At 47.6% G+C, this 27339-nt stretch overlaps 1 protein-coding gene across 2 annotated transcripts in view; it reads left to right on the plus strand.

Moving 5' to 3' along the window:
• IMMT (inner membrane mitochondrial protein) overlaps positions 1-24743 on the plus strand; it is a 42583-nt gene extending 17840 nt beyond the window's left edge. Inside the window, exons 8-15 of one of the 2 annotated variants that reach the window (XM_088454277.1) lie at positions 4421-4524; positions 5783-5918; positions 12127-12256; positions 17202-17216; positions 18670-18893; positions 20960-21091; positions 21170-21299; positions 23818-24743. In XM_088454277.1, coding sequence (XP_088310403.1) covers positions 4421-4524; positions 5783-5918; positions 12127-12256; positions 17202-17216; positions 18670-18893; positions 20960-21091; positions 21170-21299; positions 23818-24425 — 1479 coding nt within the window. In that variant the 3' untranslated portion in view covers positions 24426-24743. The remainder of the gene's footprint in view (positions 1-4420; positions 4525-5782; positions 5919-12126; positions 12257-17201; positions 17217-18669; positions 18894-20959; positions 21092-21169; positions 21300-23817) is intronic. The other variant, XM_088454278.1, reaches the window with a different exon arrangement.
• Positions 24744-27339: the final 2596 nt, after the last annotated feature.

Below are 27339 nucleotides of genomic sequence, written 5' to 3' on the forward strand. Positions count from 1 at the left end.
TTCTACGAAACGCAAATTGCCGTGGTTGACGCCCTGTGGTTACTTCCCAGTTGGCTCTGCGTGAACTGGATACTGTTTTGGGCTCTTTCCCTCTTACACGGGGGGAAGCCTATTTCAAGTATTATTATCCCTGCTTTAGGGCTGGTGGCAGGTCCATTCTGGTTAGAGTGAATGTTGACCTGCACCTGTATCATACACCATCAGTATTGCGTGCCTTCTGGTTCCCTGTTGCTGACTAGCGGGGGGATCGCATGGCGGGACTCTGGCTGTTGTCAGTTATGAGGTATTACAACAGTGTTTGGCCTCCTGTCCCAAATTCCCTGAGGGTCATCACGAGCCCCTCATGGGGTGGATGGGCGTGTTACTCGTCGGATTACAGACGTTACTACGCATCCCATTCCTGCGTGGTCGGATTCTTCTGATCCATAGGTGGTAACTCTGCCTGAAATCAGTATACTCGCTTTCAGGGGTTGTTACCCATCCTACCAGGGCTATAGCATGGTTGGTTAATACTATTGCATACTGAGCTGATGCATTTGTAATGTTTTTTCCCCACCAACACGTCTGGGGTTCAAATGTAGTTGGTCGCTCACGTAATATATGCAGTTGTCATAGGTGGACATGCCTATATTGGATACCAGTCTCCTAACTTTCAGAGTTCCGGCTGCGACTGTATCCTCCGTAATACCCTATGGCTGCGCTCTGGGAATGCAGAGGTGCAGATACCATCTATAGGGTAGATCTGGTTGGGTCCTGACCTTGACAGTGGCAGTACAAATTTCCCGCCTTCAGCTATGTCCACTACAGGGCTTCAGACTAAGTCTATTAAGTCTTTTTGTCCTCTGGGTCAGCCTAAAGGTCTGTTTCTTCAACCGAGCAGGCCTGGACTGCCAGCCGATCCTGCTTCTGAACCTACGGATATATCGTCAGCATGACGAGACAGGCCTACCACTGGGGGATGGCGATTTTCTCAGTTCGCCCGGTACTAGTGTCTAGTTGCCGCGGCTACGTGGGTAGGAGGGTACGCCCTCTCTTTGCTCAGGCGGCCTATTTCCAGGTGATGGTGCGCAGGCCCTTATTCGGACCCGAACAGGGCCTTACGAATCCAGAAAGCTATACAGCTGTTGGGGTAAGCGGAGCTAATTGGGCCATCCCCACTTTCTCAGCGAGGGACTGGTTGTTCTGCTTTCTTTCTGGTGCAGTGGCTGAATGGTCCTCTTTGGCCTATTCTCTGTCTCTATTCCCTGAACCAGTTCCTAAAGCTACCTGGGCTCAGGAGGCAATCCCTATGCTCCATCATACTATGTTTGGACCCTGGGGACTTTATGGTATCACTGGATATACAGGACGCGTGCCTATGGGTACTTACAGAGACCTTGCCTCAGCATGGAGTGAGGTTTGCTGTATCACAGCACTTACGGTTTTTCGGGCTCTGCCTGTTGGGACTGTTCTCAGCCCCACGGGGGTTTACCAGCATTTTGGATTTTCTGACAGTTCTTCTGTTCAGTATATCCCAATGCTCCTGTACCTGGATGGCCTCCTGCTCTTAGCAGGATCGCCGGGGTATTTTACAGCCGGGTCAGGTTGACTGTGGCTTCTTCAGGGTGCAGACGTTTAATCAATGGGGAAAAAGTCCTCCCTGCATCCCTCTCTGGGTATTCTTCACCTAGGAGCCCTGCTGGATTCTCAGAAGCTGAGAATTCTTCTGGCGTAAGACGGCATCTCCACTCTTCCATTAGGAGTACATGGATGTCTGCGCAGTCGACATATGTCTTTGCACTCTGGGATGCATGGTTCACTATTCAGTGTCTGCCTTTGGAAGGGTGGAATGGGCTTAGTTCCATTCCAGGCCTTTCCATAATTGGCTTATCTCCAGATGGAACAAGTTTTTTCTGTCTGATCACTGTTCAAATGATGCTGCTCTCCCCGGAGGCAAGTCGGTCCCTTTTCGGGTGACTATGACCATCTCGTCCAGGGTATTCTTTGCTAAGGACAGTATCTGGTTCGCATCCATTTCAGTGCAATTGGATGTCTGTCGATTCCACCCTGTCAATTAACTTGTTGGAACTTTAGCCTGTCTTGGGCCTTCACTCTGGCATAGCCCTTGTTTCCCGGTGAACCTGAAAAAGTTCAGTCCGACAGGGTCACAACAGTGGCTTCCTTTTTAGCAATACTGTTCGTTGGGTGGCAATGTCAGGTATGTCATACATTCGGACATTGTCTGAGGGTCTCCTCCCGACCATCTCGACAGTGTTCATTTCAGGTGCTCTCCATTGGGAAGCGGGAGTCCTCAGCCGTCACGACGTGCATCCCGGGGACTAGTCTCTTCCCCAAGAGAGGTTTCATCTCCTGGTGAGCAGGGGGGGGGGGCCCTCCTGAGGTGACACTCATGGCCTTCTGACTCTATCACACTATGGTGTTACGTTCCAACGCTGGGGATTCTGAAGCAACCTTCAGTGACTCTTTGTCGGTGAAGTGGTTCTTCCAATTTGCGTACCTGTGTTCTCCAGTCTCCATTCTTCCTCGAGGGAAGTGTTTCAATCGAGACAGAGATGCTTTCCTGCTGGTGGCTCCTGATTGCCCCAGATGTCAGGGGTACTTGGTTTTTCGGAGTCTCTCCATCGATACTCCATTCCTGATGCTTCACTGCCCAGACCTGTTGTCTCAGGGTCCTGGGGTTTGCCTTGGACCTGGGTCGTTTGTCTTTGACTACGTCCCTACAGTGGTCTTACGGCTTCCCTGGCTTTGTCATCGTTGGAATGATTAGAGCACATGGATCAGCTTTTGCTGGGACCTACCACAAACTGTGGCAGCCATAATTCTTATGGTATTATACCTATCAATACGATCCTCTGGTGTCCAGGATTTCCAGATATTCTGGCATTCCTTCCGGCTGGCTTGGGTTTCACCCTCGGCCTGGCCTTCCTGACAGGGCAGATCTCTACACTGTCAGTATGATTAGGATATGGAATTGCTCCGCTCTGATATCCAGTTCATCCTTTGGAGTGTTTTCTGGATTATGCCTCCATTTGTCCTCCCTAGAGACTCCTTGGGAGTTAGTAGTGGTTCTTTGTTAACTCCGGGGAAAGTTAATGGAACCGCTGGTTGTGATAGCCATTACATGGTCTATTGCTTTGGCTTTCTCTCTTTCTATCAGGGAGTTTATATCAACCAGGTGAGTGTCGGAATTGGGAGCGTTCTCAGGTGGCTCCCTCTTCTGGAGGGCATCTTGTCAGGGTGTGAGTTGCTCTCACCCTGTGTTTCTTCTTAGTGATTTTCAGGTTCCATATTATTCTGGAACTTATGGTGCGGCCATTCAGTCCCCAGTCCTCTCGGCTGGTGTGGCCTCATTGACTGTGGTCCGGCCTCTGTGGATTTATGTGGTCCATTCAAGTTCCTGACGGAAATCGGACTCCTTATTGGTGGTCTGAGATTTCTGGTTTTAACAGGAAAGGATGGCCGGCCTATGGCCATATGTTGGCTGGACGGCCTTGTATGTCTTCTTCAGGGGCCTACCCATGGGTAGGCCTTTCTGTTGTTGCTGCTTGTTTTTTCTCGGGCCATGTAACCCTCGTGGGTGGCTCGCTGTGGCGCCTTGGCTGGTTTGCCTTGCTAGGTGGCCACGTGGTCTTCTGTCCACACCTTTTTAAGGTTCTAGGCATTGTTTTCCTTTGCCTCTCAGGATGCTTCCTTTTTGGCGGCGGATTCTCCTCTCAGCCCAGGAGCGTCCCCTCCCTTGGTTGAACTGCTTTGGGACATCCCCAAGGTCAACCCTGTGGACCCCCTATGGACCCTGAAGTAGAAAACAAGAGATATGGTAAGAGCTTACCTTTGTTATCTCTGTTTCTACGAAGTCCATAGGGTCCACAGGGCGCCCGCCCTGACGCACCTGGCTTCAAATGGGCTGTGTGACTGGTCACCGGTTTTCCGTCTCCCATTTCTGTGAGTATGGTTATCGAGTGTTCCAGTTTTCTCTCTTTTTCTCTCCTCCTCCGGCCTTTGGCTACTTACAAACTGAGGTGCCTCTGGCTGGGGGCTGCCGCTCTGAAAGTCCAAAGTAAAAATGAAAAACTCTGTACTTAGAAAAAAATATATAGCTTAGGGGCTGCTAATCAGCTCCCCACTGCACTAAACGGTGACCCGACTCCGGCCGGGCACAACTTAAACTGAGGTGCCTCTGGCTGGGGGTGGGGTTATAGGGAGAGTGGACCCAAGTGCATCCTGGGAGCTAAAAGCTTTAACTGCGTGGTGCCCGGATTTATACCCCAAGGTCAACCCTGTGGACCCTATGGACTTCGTAGAAACAGAGATAACAAAGGTAAGTTCTTACCATATCTCTTGTTATATCTTACAGTCAGTGCTAAGAGTGGGCAGTGACTGGGTGCTAGCTCTTCCCTCACTGTGTGCGTCCCTTGTACAGGTGCCTGCAGAGCAGAAGTCCTTGCAGTGGCGGGACCTGGAGGATGCCCTGAAGGTGCGCAGCAGAGCTGTGGATGAGGCAGCTGATGCTCTTCTCAAAGCAAAGTTGGTATCCGTGGTTTATGTAACATGTATGAGTTTTTGCTTCACGTCAGCTTTGCGTAATGCCACATTGGTCAGTGTATAATGTTCTCTGCATGGTCTGATAGGTATCATTAAGTCTACATTGTCTAGATCAGGGGTGGGGAACCTTTTTTCTGCCGAGGGCCATTTTGATATATATATAACATTGTTTGCGGGCCCGGTGCAGGCCACCCCTTTTTGTGTGATGTCACACAGGGGCGACCACAATCGCAAGTGATTACAGCAATGTCTGGAGCAAACTGAGGATGCTCTGGGGTGCTGTAAGGGCAGTGGTGTGACCGTCTGAAGGATCCTAAGGACGCTCCAGGTGGCACTGCTGCATAGATTCAGGCTGCCGGGTGTAATTCTAGGCACCTTGCTAGCCAGATGAGGCTAGCAGAAAAAAGCTCAGAGGGCCAGACCAAATGATTCCGGGGGCCTTATATGGCCCCTGGGCCTGAGGTTCCCCATTCCTGGTCTAGATAGACAATGGAAGATAGACAGGCAGTAGGTCGACAGGTACTGAAGCTCGACACACTAAAGGTCGACTAGTAACAAGGTCGACAGGTACTGAAATGGTCGACACATGTTGTTTTTGTTGGTTAGGTACTTACCGGAGGGTTTAGGGTTAGACACTAAGGGGAGGGTTAAAGTTAGGGCTAAAAAAACACACACAAAAAAGCAGTCAACCATTTGCATGTCGACCATATGAGTGTTGACCTAATGACCATGCCAACTTTTAGTGTGTCGACCTTCAGTCCCTGTCGACCTATTGCCTGTCTATCCTCCATTGTCTATCTAGACAATGTATATCTAATGAGCCACACCCATCAGATACAGGGTGACATGTCTGCCATCTCCGGAGGCCGTGTAGTCATTGCCCGGTGGTAATGCTGATCTTATTTGAAAATGGGCATTATGTGACTGTCACATTGATGTACATTAACGTGGAACGCTAAAGTGTGTGATGGGAATCTTGTTGTCATGCTCAAGATCTTGTCCTCTGATATTATTATTATTACTACCACCATTCACTTATATAGCACCAACATATTCCTCTGTGCTTTACAATTGGATATTAGCCTTAATGAGAAGGGTCTTCCCAAAGCTTCCATGCATCATAATTCGAACACGCGCGGAAATCCATTATATTGAGCGCCCCCTGCTGGCATACAAGTGAATGCGTATCCCACAGATATCCATTACGCTGTATTGAGCGCTTCTCTGTGTTGTCACTCAGGGAGGAGCTGGAACGGATGCGAGGCGTGATCGATGACGCCAAGAAGAATTCCATCAATGGCGCCAAACCTCATATCATTTCAGCCGAGGAGAATCTGCATCGTATGATTGTGGACCTGGATAACGTTGTTAAAAAAGTAATATTTTTACTTTCATACCTGGAGACCTTAGTAACTTGCTTGGAAATGTCTCGCTAACATGTCTGCCTTCCAAGAGCTTCTGATATAATCGGCTGCACAAGCCAAATCCACAGATCTGTAATACTGTGTTTACGTTAAACATTTGTTTTCCTTTCATCCAAAACCTTACTTGTGGCCATAGGGGAATCTTTGTTCTAGATCAGGGTTTCCCAACTCTAGTCCGCAGGGACCCTGAACAGTGCATGTTTTCCAGATCTCCTAGTGGTGGGTGTACCAGTTTCTCCTTCATCCACTAGGGGACACTGGAGTTCAAGACAGTGGGGTATAGACGGTGGTAGAGTAGAGCCTGGCACTTTAAATAATCTAGAAGTGTGACTGGCTCCTCCCCCTCTATGCCCCATCAGCCCCAGTTTTTAGAATGTGCCCGAGAGAGCCGGTCGCACATCAGGCTGTCTCCAGCCTTTCTCATATAATCATATTTTAAGCTTTTATACAAGCACTGAGGACAGGCAGGCTGCTTACTGTGGCAGTCTGCCTGCTACGTGGGAGCCGCCGGGAGGGCACCACACGGCTACTGCAGTCTGTGTCCGGTGACCCTGAGGGGGGACTTTAAACAGAGTCATCGGACTCCATGAGGACCCGCCACAACTGAAACCGGTTCGTGTCCGGGTTTCCTCATTTGCCCCCCAGCCCAGCAACCCGGCCGCAGCAGTCCGTAAGTATATCCCACTACTCCTGACTAGCTGGAGTGGTGGGCCAAAACGCTGGGCTCAGGGACAGCGCACACTGCATGGCTGTCACACACTGCTCCTTCCCCCTGCCAGTGAAAGTGATAGTGTCGGAGCTGCTGACTGACTTATTCCTAGCCATCCCCCTCCTATTAACGAGGGGATGGAGTCGGGCTCGTGCTCTAAGCCCTCATCTGAGAGCAGCGCGGTCTGCCGGTCCGTTAGCGCTGCTGCGCTGACATACTCTGCATTAGTCCCCCCGGGAAGGGACCTCAGAGGTACCTGGGAGGGCATCCTGCCGCGTCTAGAGCGGGCAGCAGCAGCCCCCCCATTATTAAAATGGCGGCCGCACTCGGGGAAAAGCCACGCCCCCCTTCGCGGCCCTAATTGCGGGGCAGCCCAACCAGCGGGGCAGCCAGGTGTGAGTAAGACAGACGCCGCACCGCTGCTCACTAAATAGTGCAGCACAGGCGAGGTCCTGCCATCTGGTGTAATGGCCGGCTTCAGGAGGCCAGACGCGTCCCTCTACAGAGGCAGTGGCAGCGCTGACAAGCAGCGCGATCCTTGGTAAGGAGTACCCGCGTAAAGAGGCTTCCCTTATTGAGCGGCCCAGCCTTATAAATGTATCTGCTGGTCCCGCACCCCGTTCTGCAGGGCCGGGAGGAAGGTTGTCTTCCCTACATTACGCCCAGCCCACTCTTTCCTAGTAAGTGGGCAGAGGCGAGCATAACAGTGCACGCGCGCGCGCACACACTGATAGCCGGGATTTTAGGGAAGGGCGCGTCATGCATAATAGCCGCGCCATCTGTACCACTGCCTGCCGCTGGTTAAAGGTGCAGTGCAGACCAGCGCCTGAAGAGCGCGGCTGCCTCCTAACTCCTGCAACAGGGTTAATTAGCGTGGGTATCCTACGCGACTCCCTCCTTCTCCCACGCTGGGAGTGCTGCTAGCACAAAAGTAGAGATAGGAGTATAGGGCTGGCTACAAATAAGTATCAGCGCAGGGCTCGGATCTCTCCACGGCTCTTGCTGTGTGGAGTTTGTATGTTCTCCCGGTGCAGGCAGCACTGTCTTTGCTTAGGCTGGTTTTAAAAAATTAGCAACGCTCCTCATCTAGATCTCAGGAGGAGATGCCGCGTCCCGCAGCTCCTGGCTGGGCTGAGCAGGCTTCCCTGTTAGCTATAACATAGGGCTAATAGCCTTACGTTATACCAGCACAATGCGGCTCCCCGATGCAGTGCTGTATGACCTTCACACTCCTGTCACAGCAGGACAGCATCACCGCTTTATACTATTAAGGGGGCTAGCAGCGCTGTGCTAACTGGAGTGTAGCAGTTTGCACACGTACAGCGCGGTATTCATGTACAAACAGCGCCCCCTGTTTCCCTTTTAAGGACTGTAGTTACTACTGCACACAAGCATGATAGCTCAGTGCACTACCTGCAGCAGGGAGTGCTTTAGCGTGGGTCTCTTACGCCTTCCACACTGGGAGTGCTTCAGCGCAAAGGGTAGGGGAGGCCCTGTCCTTGTATGACAGGAGTTTAGTGCTAGCTACAGTGCATAGCTGGTTGCTAGCTGTATGGGAACTAGCCCAATTCCCTTTTGCACCATAACACCACGTTAGGCGGTTCTGAAAGAGGCCAGTTCAGTCGATGCATCACAGCTAGAAGCGAGGGATTGACGAGACAGTCCCGCCAATGCAGCGCCGCTTGGCAGGCTTCCCTTCGTTCTATAACAAAGGGTGCCTAGCTTAATCTAATGGCTTGGTATCTTAGCTTGTGAAGTATCATAGCCTCATGGTGTACTAGCTCTACTGTTATGGTGCTGCTGCCAGAACTTATGCTTATAGCATACCCTTCACCCAGGGTTAGCACATTTTGGCGTCCCATCCCCAGGCTTATGCCTCACATGGGCTCGCCTTAAAGAGGGGCAGTATCTTCCCATGCATATATATGGCAGCACATATACTACATATACTACATTATAGGCTGGTCTTAAAACCTTTCACCAGTTTTCTGTGCTTACTTTAGAAGGTATGCATATGTGCATCTATTTATTTCTCATGTGTTCCCTTCGGCAGCACATACAGGAAGAGGTTAGTAACGTGGCATTGCTGCCTCACAGCACTGAGGTGGTCTTTTTGATTCCCACTTCGAAAAATGGGTTAATCTGGCGCTAAAATGGCTCACCTGCTAAGGCGAGTACACCTGTAACAGAAGGGTCCCAGGATTGAAACCAGTCTGGGACAGCACGCAGCTAACATACCCTGCCCCTGCGCAGTAGCAGAGTGACGGCCACACGCGGTACATGAGCAGTCCCCCTGCGTGGGGGTAAGCCACGTGTATGGTATGTATATGTGTGTGTGTATATATATATATATGTAATATGTATATTGTATTTTATACTAGCCCTGCAGTAGAACATATACATGCTGGAGTGAATTTTGTCCTTGGGCTCAGTTCCTTCCATGGCTTTAATTTTTGCTCATGTTCTAATTTTACAATATTATTGTCACCTACTAAATTTGTATGTAGGTATGCATATGCATATGTGGATATCGCTTCTTATCCTTACCATAAGAGCAGGGGTAGGATCTGTTGTTATCAGTTTTATGTCTGATACCTTGCATATTGATAGAAGGCTGCGATTGGAGGCTGGACTCCTGATGCGGTAGATGGTACAATAACTCCGCTTAACACGATCTCTCCCGGGGGATTGGGTTGTGTGTATATACATGTATATGTGTAGGAGGCCTATACTTCTACAAGCATTAGGTTACCTATAATACCACGCATGGGAAGCCGCCAGGGATTACCAGAAGCTGTAGGCTATATCCATACATATTATATGGTGGCTCTATAATCTAAAGTCATGTGCTGCAGCTTACATAGTGATAGTCACAATTCCCTAAGGCATTGCTTCTAGTATGGACCCTAGCCATGTCACATGTATATAAGGATATATACTTATATAGCTCGGTTCATGTTAGTCTATATCTATGGCGCCCCGTTTCGGGGGACCTATTATCATTACAGTGATGCACTTGGTAGCAAACTGGTAAGACGCCCATTCCTTGTATGTATATTTCCTAATAATTGGGAAACAAAAACCTGTTTTCTGTTTAACCCTACTGGGGTTATCACTACTGCTATCTCCCTTCTTTGCTTGGGATAACTAACGAGTTCTATGTCTAAGTACAGGTACCCTTCTCAGTATCGATTCCGATACTCCATATTATTGTCGTATATCTCAATAGAATGAGTCTAAAGGGCCCTTAGGTACAATTCATATCTTGAAGGCCTAGGGCCACCTACCGATTTAGGCAGGGACAGACCTGGGTTATATTAGATTGGTGGGCATAATACACATTGTAAATATTTATGTAAGGATACTTAAACCAGCACACCGTTTTTGGGGTATAAGTATAATCTTCAGATACACGTCTCTAATGGAACAGGCTCAGGTATAGAGTCCTGTTTTACGACCTTCTTGTCTCCACTAACATTCTGCTAGTTTCCACAGTATTTTCTACTGCACATCTCCAGACTGAAGTACGTGCTGTAGGGCATTGGTCTTAGCCCACTGAAGCTACTCTCTATTCCTAATGTGGCGGGTTGCTTTGCGATACAACAGGTCAGTGACATTCTACATTTCGGGCCAGAGGGCTTCTGGTCGCTCACAGGTGAGAGCTTACCCACTAATGCCTCGGTAGAGGCTCCTATTTCATGTAAACTGACATACATAAAGTTCTTCTCCCTTACTGCCTCCTAGCAGCCATCCGCTCTTTTAATCAGTTGGCTCTACACTTTAGAATTTTCCTGGAGTGTGGGTGCATAGTTACAACATTGAGAACCAATTCTACTAGAATCTGTTGGCGTTATGGACCAAAGCACATCTCTGGGCTACTGCACATCTTTACATAGAAGTGTGACAGTCACTATGTTCCACTCAGGGGGCCTGGTGGGTTTCCTGTTCAGTAGCTGTTGATATTTTTATCATACTGACAGGTACCTGACTGGTATCTTCCTGGTTGTTTTCATGCTATGTTCAGGCCAGCAGTTACTACTACCTATGCACTTCCATCATGTTGGAAGTTGTCCGTTGTTTTCTCTTTAGCGTCAGGGTTTCAGTTGCTGGTTTATTCCTGTTCTCAGAAGGGGTTGTACTGCGGTCTGACCCTCTGGAAGGTATTGTAATCTCAATCTTCTCGAAGCCGCCTCGGCCTCATGCCCAGGGTGATCTCCACTCGTTGGAGATTTCTATGGTCTCATCCTTCCGCTGGTTCACAACTTTGTAGTAGTTGGACTTTCGGAAGGGTTCAGGGCGACTGTGCGGCCTTGACTTTTACCTTATACTTTTTGTGAGGAGTCTGTGGACTCTCTGTTTTTGTAGATTGGTATCGTTATACTTCTATCTATATGAGTTATGTCCAGCAGTGCTGGTATTCTGCTATCTGCAAAATGTGGCAGCTTCCTGTTTCCGAATCTGGTACGGTTTCCTCGAGGTTTCTTCTCGGGTTACTGCCCTTCTCCTATGGATTCGGGTAGGAGTTCTCTGCTCCCAACAGTCTGGCTTGGTCTGTTTTCAGCTGAGTTTACAGTGTTCTGATGCTTCTCATCTGAGGGTGTTTTCTCGCTAGCCGCTTATTCCATTCGATTACTGTACGTTGTGGTATTCTGTGTCTGTTCCGCACGGAGTTCTGGTTGTCTCCTGGCTCACGACACTTGATTCTCAGCTCTTGCCTTCCGTTGAACCTCCGGTTCTATGCGGTCCCTGTTCGGTTGCCCGAAGGGTCGGCATGTTCTCCGCGCTTCCCACCCGGGAGGTTGGCTTTGGGACGTCCCCACTGTCTTGAACTCCAGTGTCCCCTAGTGGATGAAGGAGAAAACAGGATTTTGGTACTTACCGATAAATCCCTTTCTCCGATTCCACAGGGGACACTGGACGCCCGCCCGGCGCGGCGTACCTGCCTGTTGTGGGTCTTTATATAGTTGTGTGGCTGCATGTGTTCCCTGCAGTGGTTTCCTCTGTTCTCCTTCAGTCGGTATTGTTCCGTTCTGTGGTCTTCTCCTTCTCCTCGTTTTCCTGTTGTCCTCCGTCTCCTCTCGGGCTCAGTTCTTAAACTGGGGCTGATGGGGCATAGAGGGGGAGGAGCCAGTCACACTTCTAGATTATTTAAAGTGCCAGGCTCTACTCTACCACCGTCTATACCCCACTGTCTTGAACTCCAGTGTCCCCTGTGGAATCGGAGAAAGGGATTTATCGGTAAGTACCAAAATCCTGTTTTTTCTATTACTTGCTGACACATTATAAAAGATCTACAAGTGGTGCTAATGATCTCACTTGTGGTACTGGGGAGATCTGGAAAACATGCACAGTACGATGTCCTTGTGAGATGTAGTTGGGGAAACACTTGAGTCTCCCAACGTGAGACCGGCACAGTGAAGACTGACCTCCTTCTGTACCCTTGTATTATAGGTACAGAAGTCTCAGTCTGAAGCGAAGATCATGGCTCAGTACCATGAGCTGGTGGCAGTGGCCCGAGAGGATTTTCAGAAAGAGCTGGACAGTATTACCCCAGAGGTACAGCCTGGCTGGAAGGGGCTGAGTAAGTACCGGGAGCGCTATCCCTTGTACTGTCTGTGGGCACAACGCTTTGGGTTTGGTTCAGTTTAGTTTTGCTAATGGTCTTATTGTGGCAGCTTAATCTAAGCTAAGGATGATTACTGTGTCCTAGAAAGCTCTAATGTGTATATAAAGTAGTTTCTGTATAATAGAGAGTATTAATGTAACCCATTAGTTATGTTTCCCCAGGCTATATACAGTATATGGCCGCCTACTTCCGTCGTTACATAAATCTAGAAAAGATGTGTCCACAGGACTGAACGGCGCTGGTTGTAGTGTGTGGCTGCTATAATACCACGGCATCAGAGGAGGGGTCCGGAAGCCATATTGTTCTGGCTACTGTCACTTTAAGAATAGATTGCGGCCTAGAATTAGTTACTAGGAGTGTTATTCAGTAGTTCTATCATTTGTTTCCATCCCTCTCATTTTGGTTTACATTATTGTCTATAAGATGTTTTATTGTGATTGCTTCAATGTTAGTAGCATTATATATCAGTACAGATGTTACTGGACTAAGACACTTTCATAAATTGATGCTTAATTACCTTTATCTGAGTCACGTTGAGATGTTACCAGTTGGAACGTCAATTCATAATTGTACTACGTTATTTAGGTGGTCATTGTTCTTTTCCTTTGCATAAGACAATGTCCCCGGCTTGTCATGCTGCATGTGGTATGGGTAATGGGTAGTAATAGGAATATATGATGCCCCCATCTATTGCAGAGATAAATTGAGTTACTGATGACTACATGTGCATTGCTGCCCTGTATCAGGTTGTTACGTTAGTCATGTATACTGTGCATGGCGGCTGTGGCTTTAGCCAAGTGTAATAATGTAGGCTGCAGGCTGGCTGTAACATGCTGACTGAGTACAAGGTCTGTTCATTATAAGCCGTGTATCCGCACTGCAGCTTGTCTCCCCTCCTCCAGCCATTGTCAGCATGTTGTCACTCTCCAGCAATTGCAGTCGCCTGTTTGCTAAATGTTATTAACTCTAAACAAGTGATTTGTACATGTACGTTGCCATAGTGTGTTTGCTGGTGTTTTGTGCCTCTCTAAACCACAAAGCTGATCATTTCCCCCCACGGTTATCCTAGAACTCCATGTTCCCTTTCAAAATATTTGGATAGTAGTACAGCGGTCTCTGCGAAAGGACCCTCACTGTCTCTCCTATGGAAGGGCTCCATTCCCATTTTTCCCTGTTAAATCTGTCACTGAGAGCCAGCCAGTCAGTCATTTATCTCCTTGGTTCAACAGCCTCACTGCTCACTAGGTCATATCATGGTAATTGTAGGTCACTGAGGAGATCACTGATAGTACTTTGGTTCTCCTCCGTTCATACAGGTAGCCAGAGACTGATAATAGAGAAACCCTTTTGGAGGGGATTGAAGCAATAACATAAATACATGTCGTCATTTACAAGTTATGACCAAGAGGGCACAGAGAAATCACGAACTACATAAGAACTCCTGTTAATTTAATAAATAGCATAAATGTAAATGTCTGTTCACATTAATGGGAAATATCACTAGAGCACTGATAACTGTGTAAATGAATCACACATATCACATCCTTTTCTCTGCAATGATATAAACGGGGGCTGCCATATTGATTGTTCAGCAGCAGTAAAATTAACTACCGGCCATAGACACAAAATTACATTGTCCCAAATGGGCACGTTTATCAGACCTGAAAAGAACTTACATTTTTGCAGAGATTCATTAAACATGAGCTGTTCTGGGGAAAATGAATCTGTGTGACGTCCACGATAGTCTGAGAACGTAGAACTAATTATAGTCCATGTGCTCCTTATTACTAGTGTCTGACTGCATGCTAAGCTCCGTGTGATTAATATCTGTGCCGTGTGGCCATGCATGTCTAGACTCTATGCTCTAGTCGCCTGCACTTCACAAATGTTCGGAGACTTAACGAATTAGGATCGCCCCGTCCACCTCACCATTGTGACGTGGATGGGGCTTGATGATGGATGGCAGTCAATAGACAATATAAAGTGTTGATGCATTAGGTCACCAGGTACAAATGTCGACATGATCAAAAGGTCGACATGGATGAAGATTGACCGGTACAAAAGGTTGACATTGGAATGGTCGACATAAAAAAATGGTTTCCACATTTTTATATTTTTTTTAATTTATTTAGGATTTGGCACTTACCCGGAGGGTTAGGATTATGCTCTAGAAGGAACGGTTAGGGTTAGGCACTAGGAAGGAGGCTTAGGGTTAGGCACTACGAAGGAGAGGTTGGGTTAGGCACTAGGAAGGAGGGGTTCGGTTAGGCACTAGGAGGGGGAGGGTTTGGGTTAGGCACTAGGAGGGGGAGGGTTTGGGTTAGCACTAGGAGGGGGAGGGTTTGGGTTAGGCACTAGGAGGAGGAGGGTTTGGGTTAGGCACTAGGAGGGGTTGGGTTAGGCACTAGGAGGTAGAGGGGTTGGGTTAGGCACTAGGAGGGGGAGGGTTAGGGTTAGGCACTAGGAGGGGGAGGGTTAGGGTTAGGCACTAGGAGGGGGAGGGGTTGGGTTAGGCACTAGGAGGAAGGGTTTGGATTAGGCAGTAGGAGGGGGAGGGTTTGGATTAGGCACTAGGAGGGGGAGGGTTAGGGATAGGCCGCTGGCACCAAGGGAAGGGTTAGGGGGAAGATTGGGGTTAGAAAACAGTGCTGACCGTTCCCATGACGACGTTTTGCGCTTGTCGACCTTTTGTACTTGTTGAGCTATTGCCTGTCTACCAGTTGGTGTCAATCTTTTGACTGTCTAGCTATATAGTAATATATATTTTAATTCAAACCCCTTGGTGATACAATTTCCCAGCCTGTGTGATGTGAAGCAAATAGAGAGCTGCCCTCCTCCTCTCTCCCTAACCTCCCATCCCCATAAGCAATTGGGCAAGCATGCTTTATATTGGGTTTATACCTCACATCAGGTAAATAGTTTGCATTTCCATAGCCACCACCACATTGTCTGTTAATGAGAGTATAGACCCCCCTCTCCCAGAGTCCCCATCCCCCCCATCCCCCTGTGAGTAGTAATATGGTTACTGCCATCCGGCTGTATTGGGAATATTGGGGCTGAATGGTCGGCTTAGACCTAAGCTGTAACATCTCATCCAGGATTGCTGCATCTTCCCTCCTGTAATGTCTCTGGATGTGTATGCATTGTTAGTTGGGGAGAAGGAGAAGAGATTGCAGGGGAAAAATATCCTGACAACCACTTTTTGTCTGCTTTAGGAAAAAAGACCTGTTATAACATTCATTGGGGCAGATGTACTAAGCTCTGAAAAGTGATAAATGACCAACCACTCAGCTCCCAACTGTCATTTTTCAAACACTTTAACATGACCGTTAGGAGCTGAGTGTTTGGTCGTTTATCACTCTCCACTTTAACACTTCCCAGAGCTTAAAACATCTGCCCCATAATCTATTGTCTGTTTGGCATGTTTGTTATATTTCTAGCTGGGTAAACATTGTTCTCTATATGTTAAATATTTAATGTTTTCATGTTGCCTTATTTTATTTTTTATCTATTTTCATTTTCAGTGTTTTGTCTTTCTTTTGTAAGCTGGTTTTCTTAACTTGATTATGTTGGTTTGTACTATGGCAATGTGACCTTTTTGCCACCTGCTTTTGGCCACCATTCACATTTTGCCTGCTACACATAAAAGCCATGCGTTTGTTTGGCCAAGTCCCATACATCATTCAGTCTAGTTACCAGTCCGCTCTGGCTCACCGGGCTGGTTCATCCCTCACATGACATGGTCTGCGCATGTCCTCCTGCAGGCTCTATGTATGTTGCTGGTGCTATGTACGTTGCTGCCTCTTTCAGGTGTGTAAGTGTCCGGTGGGCATCCCATAGCGCTTACAGGTTCCCTGCCCGTGTGGTGTGTAGCAGCCTGGCCTAGGAGTGCAGGATTAAGTTGGGTCTTCGCTCCCAGAAGAGCTTGCAAATAGTCTCCAGCATTCTTGCGGCACACCAAGATACTCTCTTAGGTCCTCTGTAACTCTTCTCTTTAATGCTGGACCCACCTTCTTCTTTTTATTCTGGTAACCGAGCTTCTCATGTGGCTCTTCCTTGGATCCGCATTGATTTAAGCCCTGTCCGCCTCTCCCCATATCTGGCCCTTGGGAGTGAACATACATTTCGAAATGGCACCAATTTGTTCCTTCCACTCCTTCTATAGTGTCCTAGCTGGGATGGGGGTTACTGAGGGCTGAGATGATGGTTCTGCCAGCGCTGCTGCCTCTTATCGGAAGAATTAAAAAAAAAAAAAAAACTCCTTTGCATTAATAGTCTAATTTCTACTACTGTTTGCTATATTGCTCAAAGTATGGCATGTACCAGCCAATAAATGTAACCTATAAAGGTGGAAGGACCCTTTTATAAAACCTATATGTGCCTTTTTAGCATGTTACAAATTGTACAGTTTTGTAGTCACAAAATTACAAACTAACATAATTCTAAAACCATTTTACTGAAAGAAGACCTTTTCCATTCTCTGTGCTAGGCCCACGGCATACCTCCCAGTGTTATGTTCCCGAATAACATACGTGTCATTCAGAGAGATACATGTATATTAATGACGTGATAGTGTAAATTAACAAAACTAGTGCATGAGAGCCTCCTGTCTAAACGTCTGCTCTCTTTCATAAATCCTATGTATTGTAATGCTCTCAGTAATCAATTTTCCATGTTAGAAGCGATCATACATCTAGGACAGACCAGTCCTCCAAACCGACCTATACGTCACACTCAATAGTGGTACCATTAGGAGGTTATTAAGGGCGAGTCCATACATACAGGGAACATTTGGGAGGTATGCTGTGGCCAGACCTGTGGGGGATAGGTACATTTCTGCATGTGCATTGTGTGGCCGCTCTGCCTAACCTCTCTAAACCTTCCTTTTTCTCTGTTACAGACATTTCCGATGTAGGTGAGTTCTGTCTCTGTCTGTAACGCTGTCGCCCTGTACTTTGTGTAACCTGTATGTACTATGCATGTCACTTGGGTCACGGCACTCTGGGTCTCTGAGGTGACCCTCCAGACGGTGTCATCGGTCCTATCTTAATCCCTGTACTGGGAGACAATAATTGAAGCTCCTCTTTAGATAACTGGTTGCTGTGGGTAGAACGGCTCCTTCTACACATTCCGGGTGTGGTATAAGAGAGAGACAGTAGTTAGTTAGACAATGTCTAGATAGACACCAGATGTTAGACGGTCAATAGTTAGACATGGAGAAAGTTTGATGGGTACAAAAGGTCGACAGGGTCAAAAGTTCGACATGAAGATGGTCGACACTTCTTTTTTTTTTTTCTAGCCCTAATCTTCATCCTAACCCTCCCCTTGGTGCTTAACACTCCCTCCTGGTGCCTAAACCTAACCGTGGGGGTCAGTGCCTAACCCTAATCCTTAAAGAAAGAAAAAAAAGTGTCGACCATTTTTTGTCGATCTTTTTCATGTCGAACTATTGACCCTGTCGATCTTTTGTACTTGTCTAACTTTAGTGTGTCTGACTTTTGTCTGTGTTGAACTTTTATCCTTGTCTAACTATTAACTGTCTAACATCTGGTGTCTATCTAGACATTGTCTAACTAATTACCGTCTGTCTATAGTCCGGAACCTGCACAATCCAAGCGGTTATTTTTCTAGTGCAATTCAGAAAGCAAAATATCTGACCGGCTTCTACGGACAGCGCCTCGTTTGGTGCACAGCTACCTGCAGAACGTTGTGTTGTGTTATGTCCCCAGTGTGTACTGAGTGTGTGCACAGCTACCTGCAGAACGTTCTGTCCCCAGTGTGTACTGGGTGTGTAAGCGGATATTGCTCATAGACATGCTATCCATTTAACTGCTCTGTGGCATGTATTATGAAATATGGTGAAGAGAACCGTGATGGTTACCCTTGGCAACCAATCACGTTTTGCTTTAATTTTTTTAAGCCTATGCTAGAAAAGTGACTGCATCTGATGGCTGTGGGCTAAACACCGTAAGATGAACAGTTCATATAAACTTGTAGTCAAGATATAGGTACGACAACATAAGACACAGGGAGAGATGTATCATACCAAGAGTGGAGGTTTAATCAAGTGGAGAAGTTGCCCATAGCAACCAGTTTAAACTTAATTCCTATAATTTATAGATTGTTCATGATAAATGATAGCAGCTGAATGGTTGCTTTAGGAATCATGGCCACTTCTCCAATCTTTAGAAGGTTTGAGACCTTTCCCCCATAATGAGAAGTAGCATTAGAACACCACACTGCCATTAACCCTTCTCGTTACCTGAGAGCTGTCATCTGACCTGGCTGTAGTGTGGATGGGGGGGGAGGGGTTACACCGGAGAGTGTATGCTGTGAAGCCCATGCTGATTGGTCCATGTCCCGTGCAGCCGGCAAGCTGAGCTCAGAGGACCTGAACTCTCTCATCGCCCACGCCCACCGGCGCATCGACCAGTTACACAAGCAGCTGGCGGAGTACAGAGTGCGGGAGCAGCAGCACATCCAAGTGGCCTTAGAGAAGCAGAAGCTGGAGGACAAGAAGGCTCTGGAGTCTGCCGTGACCAAGGCCCTGGAGCATTACCGCTCCGAGATCCAACTGGAGCAAGACAAGAAGGTACCACACAGTAACGAGAACCCCCCCCTTAAAGTGCTTGTAACACAGATCTATTGATGAGGACACAGTGATTGGGTGGAGTTGGGGGTATTCATGATTTGGGCTCTATCCCGTGGCTGCCAATCTGATTCTAACTGTCTTTTATCTGTGGAAAGCGATATTAATAATCATTATTGTTCCAGGCAATTCATGTTGGAATCTCTATTGAAATATTTCATGCGATGGATGGGCCTGTAATATGGGGACTGTTGCAGTGACTGATTAGGAGCCTAAAATCCCCCATGTTGTGTCCCTCTTTGGGGTCTAATTTTGTTTTTGGCCAGAAATATTGTCTTAATTACTGAAAACCGTTCCCCCTATTCAGTGCAGGGGATGAGTACTCATGTCACCTGGCAGCCTGTACCTCCTCTATGGGGCCAGATGTATCAAGTCTCGGAGAGAGCGAGAAAGTGGAGAAGTTGCCAATAGCAACCCATCTGCTTCTAAAGGGGGGTATCCACTAGGCGATTATAGCAAGCGATTGCACAATAACGACGTCGTTATCGTGCAATCGGTTGCAAATTGCGCAAGCATCAGGCATGTTTTGGTCGGAAGCAACCAGCGATGAGTGTGCACGCTGATCGCTTTTGACATCTATCATCGCCCGTACATGCTGGTCAACCTGATGATCTCGTCAGGTTCAGCATGTGCGGGGATGAGGGATGTGCCTGGACTGAACAAGTGAACGTTCAGTCTAGGCACATCACTAGATATACAAACGAGAGCACGATTGCAATGTCTTAATCGTGCTCTCGTTTGTGTATGTCTAGTAGTGGATACCCGCATTGACTGTCATTTCATAGACTGTGCTCGATAAATGACAGAAGCTGATTTGCCTGCTTTAAGCTATTTCTCAGTTTGGTCTCTCTCCAAGGCTTAATACATCTCCCCTTATATATCTATACAGGTTGAGTCTCCCATATCCAAATATTCCGAAATACAGAATATTCCAAATGATGGAATTGTTTAGCATGACTGAGAGACAGTGAAACCTTTGCTTTCTTCTTCAGGGTCCATAGGGGTCCACAGTGATATCATGGGGATATTGTGGTTGGAGAGATCCAGGTACCAAACAGTTAAAGTTTCAGCTCCCAGGATGCCTCGGGTCCTCCATCCCCACCCGTAGCCACAGGCATTCAGTTGTTCGTTTGGTGCGGCAGGAATAAGACGCACCTTTATGACAGGGGACTGCTCAGGTAGTCCTAAGCCTTTATATTAGATTTTATTTCTATGTTTTGGGGTTAGCAGTACAAAGCGTCTGAATTAAAAAATTACTAAAAATATTTGTATAAAAATGACCTGCAGGCTTTGTTTATAAGGGTATATAAAACATAAATGCAATCTGTGTTTAGATTTGGGTTCCAAGATATTTTATTATGGTATGCAGATATTCCAATATCCAAAATAACACTGGTACCAAGCATTTTGGATATGGGAGACTCAACCTGTAGCACTTATCTGCTCTTTTCAGTGTCACCGTTCCTACTCTACTCGCTCCTCCTCAGATTTCCTGTTCCTTCCTCTCCAATATTCTTCCTCGTCCCACTCGCTAGCACTGATCATCCTCTTCCTTCACAGCCCCCCCGCTCTCTAAGATTTCCACCTTTCTTACACTCCCCTCTCTGGCTCAAGGCCTCTCTTCCCGCGCCCACAGTCTCCTGCGCTCTTCTCGCGATATCTTGGCTCGGTCCCGCCCCCCTCAGCTTTTTGAGCATTTGATTTTATGGTATCTAAAACACATTCTCAGTATGCTCATTCCTTAAGGCTCCCTCCCAAGCTGCTCCTTAAGGGAATCCAGAAACCCTAAACCCCCCTCTGTGAGTCAGTGAACTAGATCAGAGGTTCTCAGGACCCAACACAGTTCAAGGTTTCCAGGTCGCCCAGGAGGTACACAGGTGTATTCCCTACTCACTGACATATTTTAAAAGATCTACAGGTGAAGACTTACATCTGCCTCTAGTATGCGTATTACCCCTTTTGTGTCAATTTACAGTCTGGTATTCCCTGTACATATGGCTGTATTGCAGGTGGAGGAGGTTCGCGATGTGATGGAGGCTGAGATGAGGACACAGATGCGTAGACAAGCGGCTGCACATACTGACCACCTAAGAGATGTCCTTAGCGTGCAGGAGCAAGAGCTGAAGGCAGAGTCCCAGCAGGTGAGGTTCCCCCTTTAGCACTGGTGTATGAACTTGGTGTTTATATGGCAGGATTGACGTGAGTTTGTGTTTCCGCAGAACCTGTCGGAGAAACTTTCAGAGCAAGAAATGCAGTTCAGACGCCTTTCCCAGGAGCAGCTAGACGGCTTCACGCTGGATATTAACACCGCCTATGCCAGACTCAAGGGCATTGAACAGGCTGTTGAAGGTCAGACAACGCTTCAAACCATATCTGTAATATGTTGTGTAACCGTTTAGGGCGGTCGAGATTATCGTTTGTAAGGTGCACCATAAAAAACATGCAGGACTGTTCTGTGGGAAAGTAGAGTCTCCGGGGTCCGCAAACTATTTTGCTCCTGGTCTCCTCTGACCATAAATCTTACAGGAACCCAGTGAGTTACCGCAAGACCGTGTCAGTGCAAGACAACATTAATGGTTAATTTTCCCCTAACATGCCATCAAGCCCCCACATCCCTTATATAGCTATCCAGACCCTTATGGGAGCTGCTGGCGCCTGCAAACACTACAGAGGACACTTTACTCCTACCCCAGCAATTATTGTATACATGCTGGCTGTTATTTCCCTGCATTGTGCACAGGAGAATGATACATCCACATATCATTCCTCCAGCCACCGGCATCACCTCGCTTCTGCCTTTCACTCCTAAGATATAGGTTTGATAACGTTAGAGATGTAGTGGTCATATGCTCCCATTACTAGGTAATCACATCCGCCTTCGGGGTCGTGACTCACACTTTGTGGCAAATTACAGTGCATTCAGGATGCAGAATACTATACATAAAAAGTAATCGGCAAGAGATATAACAAACATGCAAGAGGTATAATACAAGGAGGAAGGTGGATGAGATGGGGCAGACCAGAACACCGGAGGAGAGAGGGCCCTGCTGTGAAAACTTAGTCTACAGCAATGGGGTGAGCTAAAATGAGTGAAATTGTGACACTGTGTGAGGATGTGGGTGGAGGTAGGTGGAAGACTGGTAAGCTTTGAACAGATGAGATTTTAAGGAGCATTAGAGACTGGAGCATCTGGTTGTATATGCAAGTTATTCCATATGTGGGTAGCAGTGCAAAGCCTTGGAGGCTGGTGTAATGGGTATCAGTGGGGAGATGTGATGTGAGTTATTGCAGTGTGGAAAATGCGGGAGGACTGTTAGGAGATGTGATGGCTTTGTAAGTCATGGTGAATATTAAATTGGATTTGGCAGCGTAGAGACTGGCTGACCTGGGAGGCAGAATCAGTCACTCGGCAGTGTTGATGATGGATTGGAATGGGGAGAGACTGATGTGAGAGAAGACGGGCAGGTTGCACTAGTCCAGGAAGAAAGTAGTAAGAGGACGAGTCTATCCCTGGCAATGTTTCCTAAATGTAAGTGACAGGATGAAGACAGAGAGAGGATATGGAGTCAAAGACGACACCCCGACAGTGGACTTTAGGAACAGATGAGAGTAGTGGTGTTCAGAGAGAGACAGAGAGATGTGGGGAGGTTTAAGCCTTAGAAGGAAGATAAAGCTCAACAGATCTAGAATCGGAGCTTATGTACCATTGGTACATCCATGAGGAGCTAGCAGTAAAAGCTGGACACAGGCGAGAAGGGGAGGGACTGGTGAAGGAAAGGAAAGGATCTGGGTTTTATCAGCATAGATCAGAGGTTCCCAATGACCGTCCTCAAGGCTCCCCAACAGTTCAGGTTTTAGAGACATCCATGGTTGAGAACAAGTGATTTAATTAGTATCTCAGTCAATTTGATTTAGCCATCTGTGCTGAACCGTGGATATATCTAAAACCTGGACTGTTGGGGAGCCTTGAGGACCGTGTTTGGGAACCTCTGGCACAGATGGTAGCGGAGACCACGGGAGGAGGTTTGCAGCAGGAAGAGCAAAACCTTGTGATACCACAATGGGTAGAGGAGGTAAAGTGGTGGTTGAAGACTTAGGAAGCGAACCAGGGGAGAATGGTGGGAATGGTTAATGATTCAGAGCCATTCGCTCTGACAGAGCACTCGCTCTGAATCAGGGTCGGGCTATTTTTTTTTTTTATTTAACGGCCTCCTAGCGGCTCTCATAGCTATGGGTGACCACCCACAGCTATAGCGAGTGGCCAGGAAGATGGTCGCGATGGTCAAGACCATCGGGCTTGCGACGAGACCCTTGTGGTAGGGTCTCGTTGCCGCAAGCCCCAGAGAGATTTCGGCTCAAACAGAGCCGAAATCTCTCCCACTGACATCACTCGTGATGTCAGTGGGGCCGGCCCCAGACGGAGGCGTTCACATGGGAACGCTTCCGTTTGGGGAGCCACTCCCCCGGCCCGCCCACCAAAGGGGGCTTGCTGTCATGCAACATCGACAGCACGCCCCCTTTGGTACGAGACCCGGAGCGACGGCTTGCCTGTCGCTATCCGGGTCTCGCGCATGCGCACGACGGAGCCGGCTCCGTCGTGCGCATGCGCTCTGGGCCACCATCGACCCGGTTGCGAGCGCTCAGCGCTTGCGACCGGGTCTGAATCAGGCCCAGAGATCATTAGACTGCGCATATATATACTGCCTTAGTGTCGCATCTGTGAGTCATCAAACACTGCTCATATCTGATCAGAGAGAGGTGGAATTCGCCCCCAATAAGGGCAATCAGAACATACCACTGCAGGATCATACTTTGTGCGCCCACATCTTGAAGAATAACTTGATGACCATCTGTTCCTTTTATACAGGACATGCGGTTGCTGAAGAAGAAGCCAGGAGGGCCCACCATTTGTGGCTGTCAATCGAAGCTTTAAAATTTACTTTGAGAACCGCCACCGGTGCCAGCCCCACCGAGCCCCTGGAGAGCGCTGTCCAAGGGATTAAAGAGAGCTGCTCCAACAATGAATTCACCGAAGCCCTGACCGCCTCCCTGCCCCAGGAGTCCCTGCACCGCGGTGTGTACAGCGAGGAGGCGCTGAGAGCACGCTTCTATTCCGTCCGCAGTCTAGCCCGCCGGGTGGCCCTGATAGATGAAACCAGAAACACTCTGTACCAGTACTTCCTCTCCTATTTACAGTCCCTGCTCATGTTTGAACCTAAGCAACTGAAACCCCCCAGCGAGCTGACCTCCGAGGATCTGGACACATTTAAACTGCTCTCTTACGCCTCCTACTGCATCGAGCACGGCGATCTAGAGCTGGCGGCAAAATTCGTCAATCAATTAAAAGGAGAGTCCAGGAGGGTGGCCCAGGACTGGTTAACCGAAGCCCGTCTGAGCCTAGAAACCAAGCAGGTCATTGATATCCTGTCTGCCTATGCCAGCGCAGTCGGTTTGGGTACAACGCAAGTACAATAAACTTAAAGGGAATATTTCAAATAACAGCAATAGGATCACAGTATTGAGCCAATGTTCCCTTTTGTCACACACAGGAACTCACCCCCTCTCCCCCCAAACTAGGGAATTCTGATTGTTTTGGTAACGTATCAAAACCCCACTTGTAACAGCCTGTCCCGTACAGCACCACCCTCCTGCATCATGTCTGCAAACTCCGAGACTGAGGTTTCCTGTAGCCTGTATTACGTTTTTAAGTTTTCAGGTTTTACTGATCCAATCTAAATACTGTAATTTATCGTTGCCTTCTGGAACATCTGAATAAAACAGAAATCACATTCAGTGGACTGTTATTATTTTATGTGTGTCGATATGAACCAGTGATAACTGTCGGTTGTGTTCTGATGGTGCCTACACACATAACGATTTTTTTTTTTTTTTTACACGATCTGGCCGATTCCGACGCATTGGAACGACAGATTGTGTAAAAAATGCCTAAATCGTGAGTACCCTTTCACGATGGGATGCGTGTCCCCACTGGTCGCACATCGCATCGTCTGATCTGCTGTGCAGTAGGGCAGATCTGACAATCTAGGAATCGATGCACAGTAAAGTCTGGATGCAGGAGAGATCGTATGAAGATTGGGCACCAAAATCGTATGGAAATCGTGTGCAGATCGGATGCAGAGCTGCCGGGGAGAGTTTCAAGGGAAATCGCACACATCGGCTGATCGTGAGCACATCGTTATGTGTGTATGCACCTTGAGCGTCAAATTGGTATATAAAAATAAAAAATTGCGGCCTTAATTTGCGATGACTTTTCGCAGAATAACAATTTCTTATTGTTTCGATTTGCAATACCAAGATATTATACTTCACGGGCTAAATGCTTGATGATTGATAACATTCGGCCCCACAGTGCGATGATAAATGGTGAGCATCCATAGCTTTCTGCCTTTGGCCCTACCTGCCTTATTCCTTAGGCTTTCCTAAATGATTACTATACTGCTGGGAATGTGCTGTTGCTATACTGCTGTTTCATTGGTCTATAGCAGGGTTTTCAACATGTAGCCCTGTAGCTGCTGTGGAACTATACATCTAAGCATGCCTTGCCACAGTTGTGGTATTAGCGCATGCTAAAACTGTGACAGGGAATGCTGGAATGTATGCAAGTTGAATACCCCTGCTCTATAGCTTCATACATCACCACCCCTGCTGGCGAGAAGATTATGTAGGAAATTGTCCAGTTCACCTGTTTTGCAGCAAATTGTGTTTTACCTGCAGTAACTTTATTTGAATCCAGTATGAGATCCATTTGGGTCGGCTAAGAACAGGGCTACAGTGGGCACAGGCCCCCCAGCACTGGACAGCTGGGAATGGGGAAAACATCTCCTGGTCTGAAGAATCGTGACTTCTGCTGTGACCAGTCTTATGTCAACCATTCAGGCTGCTGGTGGTAATCTGTAATGGTGTAGGGCAGAGGTTCCTAAGCTCATTACTCAAGACACCCTAACGGTCCAGGTTTTAAGGATATCCATGTTTGAGTACAGATGGTTAAATCAAGACTGAGGTACTAATTAAGTGACCTGTGCCCAAGCATGGTTATCCTTTAAACCCAGACCATTAGGGTGCCTTGAGGACATCTGGTGGAGCGAATATTTTCTTGGCATATGTTAGGTTCCTTATTACTCTGTTGAGCATCAGTTAAATACCAGAATCTACCTGAGTTATGTTGCTGACCATATACATCCCGTTATGGCCATAATCCAATGGCTACTTCCGGCAGGATAATTCGAACATAACAATGAGCTCCCGTATATTCCATGGCCTTCAATCACCAGATCTCTATACAATGCCCCAGCTTTGTGACGTGATGGAATGGGAGATTTCCACTGACATGTCAGCATGGACCAGAATCTCTAAGGGAAGTTTGCAGAAATCTCTGGCGGAGTGCTACTTAGCACTGCAGATTGCAATCCCCATTATTATCAATGGGGGGACTACAATCTCAGCCCCATGTACCAAACTACAAAAAGGGAAGGTTTGGTCACGTTCATTTATATCATCTCCAGATGGTGTAAACTGCTATGGAGGTTTACAGGCAGGAGAGAAATCTTCCGCAGGCAGCAGATGACTTCTATAATATGCCGCAATATAACTCTTAGGGACAGCGGTTACCGTAACTTCTGTCCCCTGCGAGTTCCCCTTTGTACATAGCAGGGATATTTTCATTAAAAATGAAAATACCTGCTGCGATACGGATCCTTAATAAACGCGGCATATCCACAATTAATACATAGGCCCCTTAAAGCCGTAAACTTGAAAACAAATAATATATAGTAGTTTGCTGCAAGGTATAAAACACCTCTGAGCCAAAGTGGTTAATAATGGTGTTGTAAATAGGTACAAATAAGCTCACAGAAGAAACTAGTCCAAATAAGTCCACAGGAAAAATAAGTCCCTTTTTTAAGGGACTCTTGTTAGTCCCAGTGTTTTGTTTTTACTGAGTGCGCTATGGGACAGCGTTCCTGAACACCCCCACCAGCGCTCCCCTGCCCGGTGGCCAGAGTGCTGACAACTAGGTCAGTGTCCACGGCCAAACTCCGCAGCACACCAGGGAGACGCAGCCGGCGTGCCTGGGATCAGGTAAGGCAGCTCCCTACTTGCAGGGAGCTGCACTCAACGTTTCTGTTGCTGCCGGCGGTACTGGCTAGTGAGGGCCTGGTCGTCTGCACCCCCACTGGACCACTAGTGTAGTATTTGGCAATGGAGAAGGACAGCTTATCCCATTAGCTCCGCCACCCCATTGTTGCGTCCCTATTTCAGGCTACCCACCAAACAGGCTCCTACATACAAACGTGGGCAGCCATTTACGCAGTGCCTGCCTGACTGATGCTGAGAGAGACTGGCTCCGGCCTTCCTATGTAACTCACTGTGA

This window comes from Taudactylus pleione, unplaced genomic scaffold, assembly GCF_031769625.1.
Source record: "Taudactylus pleione unplaced genomic scaffold, aTauple2 ptg000611l, whole genome shotgun sequence".
NCBI lineage: Eukaryota > Metazoa > Chordata > Amphibia > Anura > Myobatrachidae > Taudactylus > Taudactylus pleione.